Source organism: Trachemys scripta, chromosome 1 (assembly GCF_013100865.1).
Source record: "Trachemys scripta elegans isolate TJP31775 chromosome 1, CAS_Tse_1.0, whole genome shotgun sequence".
Taxonomy (NCBI): domain Eukaryota; kingdom Metazoa; phylum Chordata; order Testudines; family Emydidae; genus Trachemys; species Trachemys scripta.
In genome coordinates, this window is record NC_048298.1 from 173,378,353 (window position 1) to 173,393,735 (window position 15,383).

A 15,383-nucleotide genomic window follows, 5' to 3' on the forward strand; every position below is an offset into this window, starting at 1 on the left:
TAAGCTTTTAAAAACACTGCTTTGCTTCTCATATCCTGCTACTGCCTTTTTGATCGATTCAGTCTTGTCTGCTTCACAAACAGCACGGTCCTTCTTTTGAATAAATCCAAATGTGTTTGTCCAAGAAGGCTGAAAAGAACGGACATCTAACTTTGCTGTCTTAGGAGCTGCCATTTTGTCAAATGTTCCCCTCAACTCTCAGTGGAAAAAAAAATGGTGACAGAGGGCACGCACAAGGTCAAATGCAGATGTGGTCTGATATAAGCAGCAAACCAGGACTTTAAAATATCCCAGTGGCCAGGAACAATTTTTAAGATGGGGGTGCTGAGCTACGGCCCATTGCCCATCTGCATCCCTCACTGCTCCAGGCTGGGGCCAGTGGGCCACAGCTCGGGGCAGCTTCAGAGCATTGGGCCCAGGCCAGGAGCAGAGCGCCAGGCCCAGGTTAGGAGCAAAGCCCGGGGCTGGATGTCAGTACCTCAGGCTGACAGTGGGCTGAGCAGGGTTGGAGGCCTCGACACCCAACTGGTATGGAGCCAGCAGCTGGAACCCCAGACTGACAGCGAGGCGAGCAGGGCCGGCGGCTGGTATCCCAGGCCAGCAGCTGAGCGGGGCCGGTGGCAGGGACCCCGGCTGGCAGGAGGATGACGGGCAGAACCCCAGACCGGCAGCAGGTTGAGCCGCTCAGCCCGCTGCTGGTCTGGGGTTCCATCGCTGGTTCCTGCCAGCCGGGGTCCAGGCCGTCGGCCCCGCTTAGCCCGCTGCTGGCCTGGGGTTCCGTTCATCCAGGCAGGCAGCAGGGTTGAGCAGGGTCGGCGGCCAGGACGCTGGCTGGCAGCAGAGTGCCACTAAAAATCAGCTCACGTGTCGCCTTTCGATCCCTGCTCTAGGACATACCAAGGTAAAATCCAGGCTAATGAGCAGCTGTGTCACCTGTGCCCTGCAACTTGTGTGCCTTACACTGTCTTGCTGAAGTGGCTTCCGTCTAGGTTGCTCATAGCCTCCAACGTGCGAGCTACACCCTGAATACTGCAACCTGCCAGCCATATCTGGGTTACACTCTAGCTCTCATCAGCTTTAGTTATATTGCAGGGTGACCCCAATACACCCTCATAGATTTACCCCAGAAATGTATGCCCCGTATTGCCCAGCCCTGTCCTGGACAATACAAGCTATATTAGATCCATTATTCTTTAAAAGGAATAATATGCACACAACTTGCCTCCCCAAATGGAATTTATCAGAATTCCAATTTAAACACACTGGATTAAGTAAAACACAACAAGTTTATTAACTACAAAGAGAGAGATTTTAAATAAGTACAAATAATGAGGCATAAAAGTTAGAAATGTTTACAAGAAAAATAAAGATAGCTACTTGTACCTAGATTAACAAACTATGTTAAATTCAAAGCAAAGTTTTCTCATCACATGTTTTCAGCAGTCTTACTGACCAAACTTCCTAGGTCAGGACCATTCTGCTCTCCCACCCCCATCCAACGGCTGTTTCCTTCGTCTCTTCGGGTGCTGTGAATTGATGGGCACAGAGACAGAGAACAGTGGGATGCCTTGGGGTGTTTGTCCCTCTTTTTTATAGTTTCAGTCCCCCTCTTGAAAAACATTGCCAGCTGAGTTTCAGGAGACAGTGCCCATACTGAAGGATGATCCCTGCTGCTTTTCTTCCCCTTTTTGAACTTCCTTTGTTTTGCTTCCTACTTCATTACTCTGATTATTGCTTAAATGCAAACTAAGCAAAGCACACATTCCTTTGAGAGAGACCTATCTGCTAACCTCAGTTTGGAACATGTGTTAATAACACCATACAATGTAATCTTATAATTTCATATACTATATCGCCACGTATTTTATCAGGACTATACTGATCAGCAAGTTATGAGTTTTCAAGGCATGCTTTGTACAAAGATTACAAAAGCGTGTAGGGTGTGAATACAGAGGTACATTCTGTCACAAACTCACATTGACTTTCAAAGTACACCTCTACCCCGATATAATGCGACCCAATATAACACGGTAAAGCAGTGCTCTGGGGGGGCGGGGCTGCGCAGTCCGGCGGATCAAAGCAAGTTTGATATAATGCAGTTTCACCTATAACGTGGTAAGATTTTTTGGCTCCTGAGGACAGCGTTATATCAGGGTAGAGGTGTACTTGGATCAAGACCCTCAAGAAGACTCAAGCTAGTGCACCTTGCTAGCATATAAACTAGGCATCAGTGAAAAACACTAGTGCAAATTTCAAAGCTAAGCCAAACCCCCTGCTTCTCAGAACCACTGAATATTTGGGTATTTTAACCATTAATAAACAGAGCAAAGCAGAAGTACTTATAAAACTATCAGAGTAAGATTTTTTATCACTTAGATAATTTCAGGAAATGTGATATTTTGTTAAACACTGAAGCAACATAAAGGTAAATGTACATATTTATTTGATTTAAGCAATATCTGTATATCCTAAAATAGACAGTTCGAATGCAACCATCATGCCAACTTCAGCTATACCACTGATCTCATGACACTTACTAGGTACCACTTGCAATATTTCAAATTTAATTACAGGTCTGTCACATCTTATGTGCATTTAACATGCGCGAATTCAGCTTTACGCGGTTGGCAAAAACAAAAAAAAACTATTTAAATACTGTGCCTGTAGGGTGGGCAATTCCACCCACCATTACACTCAATGTAATTTTGACTATACATGGTTTTCACTTTACGCGCTGACCACGGAACGTAACCCCAGCATAAGATGAGACAGACCTGTAAACACAGAAATCTCAAATCAAACACTTTTCTTCTTTAGAATTGTATTATAATGCTATGTTATTATATTGCTGACTGAGATCATTAATATGATTTCATGTATGGACTGGAAGAATGGGGCTCCTCAATATCTGCAATTACCAACCCTATGACAACAACTGTAATATCTAGTTGAGCCACATGATGGCAAGTGGAACACAAACTGACTTTATTTTTTTCATTTTCAGGGGGTGCTCACACAGGGCTGCAGTACTAAGGCCACCAAGTAAAAGACAACTAATGCAACTTGATGACAAGCGTATTCAAAAGTAACAAGTCCCTGGGCACCACTTGCTTCATCTAGTGAAGCTAAGCCTGTGATTTCCCCACAGGTGCCACCACTTCTGCAGCAGGACGAGGGGAGGGGTCTCAGGCTGCCTGTGGCCCAGAGGCGATAGCCGGTTTTGGTTGCATGTATTCCTGGACTATAACACACCACATCATCTTCAATTCCTGGCGACTCCAGCACAAGCCTAGCGGGGACTGCGCACCGCAGCGGGGCGGGGAGCGCCCTGCCCAGGGTCAGACTCCGGGGCCGGGGCCTTTGCACAGGCGCTGAGCGCTGCGGCGGATCGGGGTCTGTCCGCGCACGTCACGGCCAGGGGGGGGGGGGGGGGGGGGGTCGGCGCCCGGCTACCGCGGCTGCCCGGTGACGTCAGACGTCCCTGCGCTGGGCGGGGCCGGGAGCCGTTGTACGTGCGACTGGCGGGCGGGGCCGGTTGGCCTAGAGGCGGCGCAGGGGAGAGAGGCTGTGACGGTGGTTCCCGTTTCCATTGTCTCCCAGCCCTCCCCATCAGGAGGCGGGGTTGGAAAGAGCGAAGCTCCGCCCCCTCGCGCGCTGCCCGTATGAGGGTTGCTAGGGCCGCCGAGCCCGAAAACGCAGCCTTCTGGATGCCACAGGGCGCGCAACTCGTCTCCTAGCAACCTCAGTAAAGCACCCCGCCTGCCTGTCGCGCTGCTGAGACGGGTGGCCGGTGCTTTACGGACGGTCGTGCGTGTTCACTCCCTCTTCCCCCCGCCCCGTGCCGGCGCTGATGGAGCGCTGGCGCTGACTGACTGACGCCCTGCTGGGCCGCCATGTCCGCACCGGGGCGGGCGGGGGAGCCGGACCGGACCCTGTTCGTAGGGAACCTGGAGAGCCGCGTGCGGGAGGAGATTCTCTACGAGCTCTTCCTGCAGGTGCCGGCCGGGGGCGTGGCCTAGCAAGGGGCGGGCAAGTGGAATGAGTGGGCAGCTGGGGGCGGGGCCTGGGAAGGGGGTGGGGTCAAAGAGGTGGAATGAGGGGTGGGACTTGGAATGCGGGCACATGGCCTGGGGGCGGGGGTGGAGTCTGGATGAGGCAGGTGGTCTGTGGAGTGTGGGGGCGGGGCCTGGTAGGAGCGAGGCAGGTGCAATGTGGGGGCCTGGCCCAGGAGCGGGGCCTATCCTGGGAGGTGGGAGGTGAGGGGGTCTTGATGGACCGGAAGGGCCCCTGGGTGGGGCAGGTTGGGGTGTGATGGGGCTTGGAGAGGGAGTTTGGGGGAGGGGGCTGCAGTCAGTACAGGAGCTGCCCTTGTGTTGTGTGGTGTTGCAGAGCTCCCACCTGCATCCAACGGAGCAGGTTGAAGAAGTCACTCCCCCCGTACAGGGTCCGTGTCCTCCTGTTCTGGCCCCCAAGCTGGGGCTGAGGGTGCTGACTTCCTTAGCTCTCTGCCCCGTGCCCATGAGGAGGGTGGCCTCTCTGTCCTGTTGTCTATTCTGGTATTCTCAGCCTCCAACATTCAAAAATTGTAAATCTGACCCCCAAATCATGGGACTTCAATAAACTTTTTGTTTCTTTATTTGCTTTCTGGGTTTTGAATCATTTGGGTCATGTTTTCCAGCATTTCTCTGTACCAGAAAAGGTTAGAAAGGTACAAAACCAGAAAAAGTTACGAGAAAGCTAAGATTCTCATGTAGTCACCTGACTTCAGAAACTGGGGCATTAAGAAGAACTACTATTGCAAGACACACTGAATTTGTAGGAGTTGGTAACAATAGTCCTTTGCGTGCTTCTGGGTCCTTGGACATACTTAGGTTACCCCGATCTGTAGGAACTAGTACAGGGAGGAGAGGCATGTGATCCATTCACAGTGAAAAACATGTTGCCTAAATTTTCTCTCTCAAATGTTTTCAGTGCTTGTGTATGCAAATGCACTAAATCCCTGCCAGTTACCTTTTAAATGTTGAGGTAGGGATCAGTTTCTGTGCTATCTGTGTGTGTGTGAGCGCATGCACATGTGTGTGCATGTGTATAGTGTTCACATCAGAAATTCACTGGCATCAGGGTTCCCCTCACTGACAATAAACAGGCCAATTATAGAAAAAAGCATCACAGCCTAGACTTTTTCTTATTTTAGGAGGTTCGACCCTTTGTTATTGTCTCTGCCACTTCATAATCCTTGAATTAGCTTTTTCCAGAGATAGAGGTGAAAAAAAGCATCCATCTCATCTCCCCTTAGCAGCCGTTCTGTTGTTGCTCCCTACGTTTAAACCATGTTGTACTACTCATGATCCCTAGTGAGACAGTCCGTCATGCTCTCCCAGTGGGATAAAAATAGGATGACACTCCCAACATGAAGTCCTTCACCCAGAAATGAATCTTGTGCATGAGCTACCCTGGTCATCTGATCCTGGCTAACAATGTATACCTATTTAGCCGTAGCTTCTGTCATACACCTCCTCAAGAAACCAAGCAGGTCTTTTCTTTTTCCTTATTCTCCTTCTCTCTTCCCCCATACATGCTCCTTTACTCTTATTTTTATTGTGGCTGGATGCGTTCCACTGCCGTGCTGTCCTCCTCCCCTCTCTCACGGAGACTGTAGAATTCAGTATGGTAGCACCTCGTAGTCCAAAAACACTCGTAAGGCTTTAGTTCCTAAACCTGTTTTCCTGTATCATAGTGTTTTCTCTTACCACATTAAATAGAAAAAACAGTTATAAAATTTATTCTCTTTTCATTTTTATAACTATTCATTTATGTAACTTTGCTCAGCACAAAATTATTTTTTATTTATAAACAGGAAGATCTACGTATAAAAGATTGATCATCAGAGCACATGGTTTGTTACTACTAGTTCTTGAAGAACCAGATAATCTGCATTAGACAAATCCTGAGCAGCAGACTGGATACTTGTAGGAAACTTGCAGATTAGGAAAAAAAATTGCTTCAAGATTCGAACAACTCTGGAAAAAATAAAGCAGAATTGCAAAAGTTGGTGGCTGAGTTGCCATTACTTTGAAATGTGCCTTCCTTTAAAAAAAAAATACTTCAAGATGTTTGAAGATGCAAGATCACCTTTCTGAAGACTCCCTGCACAGGATAGCCTGGGCTGAATCTTCTGCCTATCTCGATCAGCATTCTGTTGCAATAGAATTAGAAAAAAAAAATGGTACATTATTTTTGTTCCTTCATATTTACCTTCATCTTTTGTATTCTCCATTTTTTTCTGAAAAAAATCATTTTTAAACTTTATTTTCAGAAGAAGTGTGTGCAGTCATCTTATTTAATCTAGTCCCAATTCATAGATAGCTGGCAACAGTGCATTGCAATCAGATTACATTAATCAAGAATCCCTAATGTCCTTAATGAGGATTCTTAATGTCTTCAGTGTGATAATATGGAGTGGGTAACATGACTGTCAGCTCAGCACCATGAATCAAAAGGATCAGTTCCCTAGACAGACAAATTCTGATTTTGCTTTTTGCTAATGATCATCTAAAATCCTGAGTATTACATTAAGTAGAAATACAGAAAACCTAAGATTGATTTTATTTTCCTTTGTGCTCTAGTGTTCTCCATTTAGCATATACTTGAAAATATAAGCCTCTGGCAGTTTGTGCAGGAAGAACAGGTTTACAATTGCTGAAAAGCCAAGCATACAGAATGCTACCTGGCCTAAAGTAGTACATGATTTTTGAGGGGGTTTTTGGCTCTTACCTGAAACTTCATTTCATCATCAGTACTTCCAACAAGTAAGCCACTCATTTAAGACCAAAAGTCCAATAGCTGTGCAACAGTAATTTGAACATCTAGTTAGTTGCTTCATGACCCCACTTAGTGAACTGAACAGCAATTTGACCAACCCAAGACAGCAATGGGGTGACATACTTGTTCCCCCTACAAATGAGCCAACTATAGTATGACCACTCTTAAGCATTCCTGGCCTGTGGTAGGAGGGCTCCTCTTCCTATTTCCTCTCACTCTGCCAAATCAACATTTTAGAAGTGGAGCATATCTCAGGAGGAAATGCTGATTCAGTGACTAAAATACTAGTTCATTCTTCTCTTTTGCACTGAAGGCTGATTGTCTTGGATGCCGTATTATGAAAACTACTACTTATTTGAAATTCAGGAATCAGCATTTCTTGAAGCATGATCACTTTGAACTTGGTTCTTCTAAAAAAAATGCTTACCCAGTACTGAAATAGTTCAAGTGGCACAGAGATGGATCCCTTCTCTGTGGAGACATGTGGGCCTAATGCTTAATATAAGCTACAATTTATCCCTAATGGTTGTCAGTGCCCCTTGTTTTTCTGTGTTACATATTTGTAATGACAGGTGGGCAATGTTTGAGTGAAAACTGATTTGATTGTTTTTTTGTATTGTTTCAATTACAGATAATAGTGGCGCTACCTGCCCAAGTTTGCTATTCCTACCACAGTTTTTTTTTAAGTAGCTGATCAAAACTGAATAATGCTACTTGTTACCTGAACTTATGCAAGCTGCAACATAGATGGAGACCTAGTTATATGTAGCTGGTATTACTCACTATTTGAATTGCACTAGCAGCACCCAAAGGTTCCTATCAGGATTGTGCTAGCTGATGTTCAGACATAAGACAGTTTCTGCCACAAATAATGTATAATTTAAAAAGATAAAGAGAAAAAGTGTGAGTGGGGTGATCAGGACCAATGATAACCACACATTAATTAGATGTTTTGTTACCTTCAAACACATGCACAGCTGACTTTTACTTGCAAGAGCCCCAGGTCTGGAGCTATATGGATTCAGTCAGTAAAGAATGACGTGCATAGTCAAAATGATGTAGGGAATCTTAAATATCACATGCTTGCATTTTGTGTAGGTCTGACCATTGCTAAATATTCATGAATGAAATAAACATTCAAAACAGAATGAAAAGCTATTCTCTGCTAAGGATTTATGAGAAAATAATTTAAGTTTCTTACAGGCTGGACCATTAACCAATGTGACCATATGTAAGGACAAAGAAGGAAAACCCAAGTCTTTTGGATTTGTCTGCTTTAAGCACACAGAATCAGTGCCTTATGCTATAGCTTTGCTGAATGGAATCCGTTTATATGGAAGACCAATTAAAGTACAGTATCGATTTGGTAGGTTTAGTAATTCCAAAACTATTGAATTAGCAACTTTATTTTTCCTTCAATGTGAATTCTGGCTCTGCTCTGTCATTGTAGAATGGATTTAGCAGCTGTGTGACATGCAAATTCGTGATTTACTGTAGTCTTTTTGAGAGGTGGGTCACAAGTGAACAAAGCACAATCTGTTCTCTTAGGAAGAAATACTTTGTCCATATTCATATAGCAAGATCAAATATTTGTGTTTTTAAGTTTAATAAGAAAGGAACGCCAGGGGATTCAGAACATAACTTGTAAGGTATCAGAGAGAATACAGTGACGACAACAAGATGGCAAAAAATTCTGATCACACCAATGTAAATTTGGAGACAGTAGAGTCACTCTGAATTTACACCAGTGTAACTGAAAGTAGAACTTGGCTGAGAATGTTTACAGTAGAGTATTTTATCACATGTTTGCTTGCCAAGTTTTTTTCTGAGGCAGAAAAGGGATGTGTGGACTGCTAGCATATGCTTGTTTTTACTTTTTTTTTTAAATGGAAAATATGTGGTAAAAAGGGTACTGTCAAACACAGAATTAAAATTTGAACCCAATTTAAGAAAATAAAACCCAAACTTTTATAAACTTGTGACTAGTAGATTCCACTAACATATATGAAAATAATTTCAGTTCAAACAATTACAAAACTAATAATAATTTCCCTGCAGTGTTTGCAACCCAAACATTGCAGTATTAACCTGGGCATCCTGTTGACACTACAGCCTACGCTGCTCCTTACCATTGGTGTGTTACAGCGATAAAGTTTGCTAATGTAGATGCAGTCTCTGCTAGCCATTTATTCATACAGAATCTAAAATATAAAGGTATTGTACACAGTAAAATCATTTATTACTTAATTCTGTCGGATACAATTAACTGTGAATGGAAAGTCAGTCTGTCATAAATGATAGAAAATAAACTTGACATTCAAATGGTCAAATTTAATAATCTGAAGAGAGAATGCACTAAGATACATAGGTAAGTGCTTTCAAAAATAGAAAATGATAATTTTCCTTTAATATCACAGTAAAATATAACCATTTATATATGTGATATACAATTATAATGTATTATTAATTATCTTTATATCTCAGTAATGGCCTGCCAGATTTAACAACAACAAAAATGTGCTGAAGTACTGTACTAGATGTACTAGGTGTGATTTCTCCTTCCTACCCTCTTCCCATATTTTTTCATCGGTGCATGGGTAAACTTGGATTGGTCCCAATGAAGTTTGCCATTGACTTCAGTGAGGTCAGGATTTGGTCTCCATGTCCCTCGAGTCTCAGTCAGAGAACTATCCCAATGATGAGTTAAGAATGGCATTTCAGATTGTACCTTTTTTAAGATGAACACTTTCCAGCAGTTTACTTCCAAAATTAATCAATCCATGAAAATTTGTCTCAGAGAATGTCCTCCATATGCTATATTTCTTTCTAGAAAACTCAAAATCTGTCACTGAGTCATTTTCTGAGTGAGTCACCAAAAAGAAACATCCAACACAGTCCACTTTAAGAGCACAGTGTCCAGGCTCTTTAGTACTACAGTTAAACTATTCTGAAAGCTGTGGTGAAGTTGACTGTAAATTAAACAAAAATATTTGTTTAGCCTCAGAAAGAGCACAGGAAAGAGAAAATAAACAATTGGCAAAAAGAAAGCGAAATACTAGTTAGAGAAATCTAATTTTCAAGCTACTAAGAGTATTTACAAAAAGTGAAGAAAAGAAAAAAGGATTCTTAATTGTTGAAAGTCTGTCCTTTTAAGTCAAATCCTTAATGTTATTTAAACATTGTGGGATAATGTAAATATACTATGGTAATAATTTGTGTTGTGTACTAAATATAAGCTATAGGATTTCTAGTCTGTTCTGTTGGCATAGGGTAACATTTTCCAAAAGTGCTTGAGTGTTTTAGGAGTTTAAGTCCCATTGACTTTCAATGAGGCTAGGTCTACACTACAGCGGGGGATAGCTTGAATAGCGTAGCTGAAGTTGCGTATTTTAGGTCGACTTACCTGGCTGTGAGGACGGCGGCAAGTCGACCGCTGCCGCGCCGCCGTCAACTCCGCTGCCGCCTCTTGCCGCGGTGGATTTCCGGAGTCGACGGCAGAGTGATCAGGGATCAATTTTATCGCGTCTTCACTAGACGTGATAAGTCGATCCCCAATAGACCGATTGCTACCCGTCGATCCGGCAGGTAGTGAAGACGTGCCCTGTGATTTAGGCTTCTAAGTGCCTATGTCTCTTTTGAAAAGGGACTTAGGCTCCTGAGTCTCTTAACCACTTTTGAAACTTACCCACGAGTTAAGGAAATACCTTCTACAACAAAGTGGGCCAGGTTCTGCTTTCAGTTACACCACTGTTAAATCAGAAGTAACTCCACTGTAATAAGTGGAGCCACATGAACGTTCAGCAAATGTTTTCATGTGATCACAATCAGGCTCTGGAATTTTAATCTGCTGTAGAATGGTGTCTTACATCTACAAGTGCTTTGCTATAAAAAAAAAACAACCCAACTTTGTGTCTCCCCCAACTGATTTAGGACAGTTTCTTTATTTTTAACAAGTTAAGGTAATAGTCTTCATATAAAACAGAATAAATGTTACCATTTTTATTTTGTTTACAGGGAGTTCCCACTCACCAGAGTTAAACAGCCCTAGCCAAGGTTTTGAGAACTGGGTTGACATATATTCACCAACGTATAGGTAATGGAGAACATTTGTGAAAATATTGCAAGGTGTTCAAGATATTACATTATTTTAAATTTAATTTAATACTTAATTGAAATCTGCCTAATGGGATAATGCAATCAATGGGTGAGGAGAAAAAGGAGTTGAAATAGCTTTCACCAAAAAAAACCCCCACCACATGTATTTTTAAAGTACTGCGGGCTCAAACCTATTTACATTGTGGTACGTGGAAACAGCATTAAGCCTTTATAGAAGTAAAGCAAGAGACACTTTAATACCAAGGATCCTTTTACAAGTATTTCAAGGAAACGAATACCTAATATAGTAAATTTCACCCTGTAAAATGATGGTCATGGTATATTATTTTTGGCCCCACACATACAGTTTATGTTGCTGTGCCTGAGTTTGATGGTACATGGAATTCTCAGTCTCTCTGATTATGTGCCAAACCCAGAATGAATCATAGAATATCAGGGTTGGAAGGGACCTCAGGAGGTCATCTAGTCCAACCCCCTGCTCAAAGCAGGACCAATCCCCAGACAGATTTTTGCCCCAAATCCCTAAATGGCCCCCTCAAGGATTGCGCTCACAATCCTGGGTTTAGCAGGCCAATGCTCAAACCACTGAGCTGTCCCTCTGCCCTAATGGTTCTACAGTAGAACCTCAGAGTTACGAATACCAGAGTTATGAACTGACCAGTCAACCACACACCTCATTTGGAACCGAAAGTACACAATCAGGCAGCGGAGACAAAAAAAACCCCCAAAAAGTACAGTACAATGTTAAACATAAACTACTAAAAAAAAGGGAAAGCCCCATCTTTCTTCTCCATAGTAAAGTTTCAAAGCTGTATTAAGTCAATGTTCAGTTGTAAACTTTTGAAAGAACAACCATAATGTTTTGTTCTGAGTTATGAATATTTCAAAATTACAAACATTCCGAGGTGTTTGTTAACTCTGAGGTTCTACTGTATTATATTGGGGGTGGAGGTCTTTTGGTGTGAAACATCTTTTATTTTAAAAGTTGTAACCCATACTAGAATCTGAGATCAGTGTGTACATACCACATATACAAACAGTTGTAGTGTATTTTGACTCCATCCCTGCTAGCTGGTCAAGCTGTTGGGGACCATGTTACCTCTGCCTAGTCACAGGTCAGCAAGCTTGGTTTTTAGACCAGTGTGGTTTGGCCTGGATCCTATTATTTTAAACATTTGGGTGATTAGAATGGATACCATGTCAATCCAAAATGACCAGACAGAATGAATTTTACATGCCTCGTTTCTGCCAGAAGAAAGTATAAATGTTGTAAAATTATTTCAGAGCATTTTTTCCCACAAAAAAACCTCTAGAACTACATTTTTTAGAAAAAAAAGTCAGTGATAATAGAAATAATTTTAAAACTCCATCAAGTTTGTATGCATGTACAAATGCCATAAGAATACAAAAACATAAATCATCATAATGGAGCTTACCGCTGAAAACCAGCCTAGATCTTCAACACTTCTGTTTAAAACTCTGGCAGAACTATTAAGGGAAATTAAGCTCTCAGGGCTTGATACAGTGTCATTTAGAGTCTTATGTAAGTCTTTCCATGGACTTCAGTTGACTTTGGGAACAGGCCTTCGGGAACAGGCCTTCGCTGAATCCTCTCTTCTAGTTTCTTTAGTTGACACAATTTTGTCATGGAGCTTCAGCTCTTAAAATAGAAGTTCATTCAGCTTTTAACATATCATCCATCCAGTCAGCTGCATGTGATATCCCAAAATTCAAATAATTGATTTTTTTAAAAAAGGGAATCTTTGACAAGAGACAACTTCACGTATTTATGCTTGTTTTCACAGGAATCAAGAGCCTTATGGCAGTCCTCCATTTCCCATTACTCCTTTTCCAATGAACAATAGTTTACCTCAGGAATATTCAGTCTTTCAAAAGATGGTAAGTTTGCATAAATGTTACAAATCTGGTTAATAGTTGTTCCTTCCATTAAAGCAAAATGACTTGTGTGAAATGAAAGACAACAGAATTAATGTATTAAAGAGTATATTATCTGAATTCCTAGTCACCATGTCCAAATAATGGAGGTATATCTGTATAGTAGTTACAAATTCTTAGCATTCCAGGGAGTATAAAAATCGGATATTTTGTTTTCTGACATGGTGCTTGTGTAACACATTAATATGGAAGTTGATCAGAATTTGAGTGTCTGGCTACCAGTCCAAAATTTTAATCCTACTCTGACATTGGCTCCCTCAAATTGAGGGAGCCCCATTCTTCTGAAAAATAAGGTTGCTTATTGTGGTGCCTGGATATGGATTTTAGTGCTCAACTTTAGGCAGCAAACATTGTGGGTTGGATTCTGTGTTGCCCTGTGGTCCAATTAGGCTGCCAATATTAAAGACAGTAGATCTGCTAAACTAGGGAATACTTATAGTGTTTCTCTAGATGAGACAGGAGGTGTACTGAAAGTATAGCTAGGAGAGTGTGGCTGAAACATGACTGCAGTCCAGCTGCCACAACGGCCCCAGGCATAAACTGGAGATACCTTGAGATGCCCTAACTTAGTCAAAGGCCAAAGTTAGAATTTGGGAAGGCACAAAGATGACATAAAACCACTTTTCTGCTCCAAGCCCTTTCCCCCAGCATATGCATGCACACACACACATTTATAATTTGTATTGCCATCCTTGTTCCTGCTTATCTAGAGTAGAGACTCTGACGCATCGAGTCTAACATTTGCTTTAATTTTCCTGTCTGTAAAATGGAGATATTAAAGTATCCTACAAAGGTATAGAATTACTTAATATTTTTATAGCTCTTTGAAGATGGAAAAGCGTTATATAAGGTAATAACTTATAGTTGTAAAATGGTGCTAACATTTTCATTATAGATGCAGTGGTGCATGCAAAATTAAGCTTTGTCTTGTTGGAACTTAGTCTAATATGTAGGACTATCAATTTATCGCAGTTAACTTAAGCGATTAACACAAAACAAATTAACTAGATTAAAAAATAGGCGCGATTAATCACAGTTTTAATCATACTGTTAAACAATAGAATACCAATTTAAATTTATTGTAAATATTTTTGGATATTTTTCTACATTTTCAAATATATTGATTTCAGTTACAACACAGATTACAAATGGTATGGTGCTCACTTTATATTATTATTTTTTATTACAAAATTTGCAATGTAAGAAAGAAACAAAAGAAATTGTATTTTTCTTTTCACCTCATACAAGTACTGTAGTGTAATCTCTTTATCATGAAAGTGCAACTTACAAATGTAGAATTTATTTTACATAACTGCACTCAAAACCTAAATAAGGTTAGAGCCTACCAGTCCATTCAGTCCTACTTCTTGTTCAGCCTATCGCTAAGAGAAACAAGTTTGTTTACATTTATGGGAGATAATGCTGCCTGCTTCTTATTTACAATGTCACCTAAAAGTGAGACCAGGCATTCACATGGCATTGTTGTAGCCAGTGTTGCAAGGTATTTACGTGCCAGATATGCTAAACGTTAGTGTGCCTCTTACTGCAATCTACAAGTCAAAGCATGGTCTTTTTAAACCTTTTATACAGTGCAAATATTTGTAATAAAAATAATATAACCTGAACACTGTATACTTCATATTCTGTGTAGTAATTTAAATAAATATATTTGAAAATTTAGAAAAATATCCAAAATATTTATAATAAATTTAAATTGGTATTCTATTGTTTAACAGTGCAGTTAAAACTGTGATATTTTTTAATCTCTCAATTAATTGTGATTTTTTTAGTTGTTTGACAGCCCTGATAACTGAGTTTTTGTTTTTTCAGATGAGCCATTTTTTAACACAGCAGTATGCTGTTTACAGTCCAATGGAACAGCAGCTTCCTTACTATCAGATGACTCCACCACCATCTTCAGTTTTTCCCATGCCACCCTATATGAATCCTGTTGAGGATTTTAAAGCTGGGCAAAGCTCTTTTGAGTGGGTTCCTCCACAACTGAGCGACTGTGAATCATATCTGGCTAATGAAAATGCTTGTAAAAGAAAAAGAGAGCAGCAAACTAGTGATAGTGACAGTAGCATGGAAAATGACAGAAAAAAACAAAGAGAACATGGCCAAAAATACCGTAAGTGTAAGATCAAGAAAAAAAGGCACTAATATTGTGTGACTGAGTTCACAGTTTTTTTTAATTGCGCTTTTATTTGTTCTTTTTATTTGAGAGTGAGCATCTCTCATTTTTGCACTTTACTAAAATGGACCCACAAGATTCATGACTATTATTTTTGAAATGTTATATGTATAAAGTATCCTGACATTGCAGTTAATCTTATCATATTTGGAGGAAGAAATCCTTCTAAAAAAGGTATAGGAAAAGTATTGTAAAAGTTGAACTTTTCCTAATAAAGGAAAAAAGCACTTTTGTTTCCCTTATTTTTTCATGAAGCAATGACAACTATTATTCCACTAATACATGAAGTTTTCAA

The 15,383-nt window shown here is 41.0% G+C and overlaps 1 protein-coding gene across 3 annotated transcripts; it reads left to right on the forward strand.

Annotated features, from left to right (window-relative positions):
- Nucleotides 1–3,541: 3,541 nt before the first annotated feature.
- On the forward strand, nucleotides 3,542–15,315 carry RBM11 (RNA binding motif protein 11). Of its 3 annotated transcripts, none has more exons than XM_034792593.1 (6): nucleotides 3,863–3,995; nucleotides 5,858–6,226; nucleotides 8,026–8,188; nucleotides 10,837–10,915; nucleotides 12,744–12,837; nucleotides 14,725–15,315. In XM_034792593.1, the coding sequence occupies exons 2-6, from the start codon at nucleotides 6,224–6,226 to the stop codon at nucleotides 15,055–15,057; spliced, it is 672 nt and encodes a 223-aa protein (XP_034648484.1). In that variant the 5' UTR covers nucleotides 3,863–3,995; nucleotides 5,858–6,223; the 3' UTR covers nucleotides 15,058–15,315. The 3 variants fall into 3 exon arrangements, with proteins under 3 accessions (XP_034648476.1, XP_034648484.1, XP_034648491.1); XM_034792600.1 differs by lacking the exon at nucleotides 3,863–3,995 and adding an exon at nucleotides 4,350–5,025; XM_034792585.1 differs by lacking the exon at nucleotides 5,858–6,226 and having other exon boundaries at nucleotides 3,542–3,995.
- Nucleotides 15,316–15,383: the final 68 nt, after the last annotated feature.

Bases quoted from the DNA above. Each gene is read 5' to 3' on its own strand.
- RBM11 (XM_034792585.1), top strand. From the start codon at position 3,894: ATGTCCGCACCGGGGCGGGCGGGGGAGCCGGACCGGACCCTGTTCGTA. The intron at 3,996-8,025 runs GTGCCGGCCGGG...AGTTTCTTACAG, and splicing joins TCTACGAGCTCTTCCTGCAG to GCTGGACCATTAACCAATGT. The intron at 8,189-10,836 runs GTAGGTTTAGTA...TTTTGTTTACAG, and splicing joins TAAAGTACAGTATCGATTTG to GGAGTTCCCACTCACCAGAG.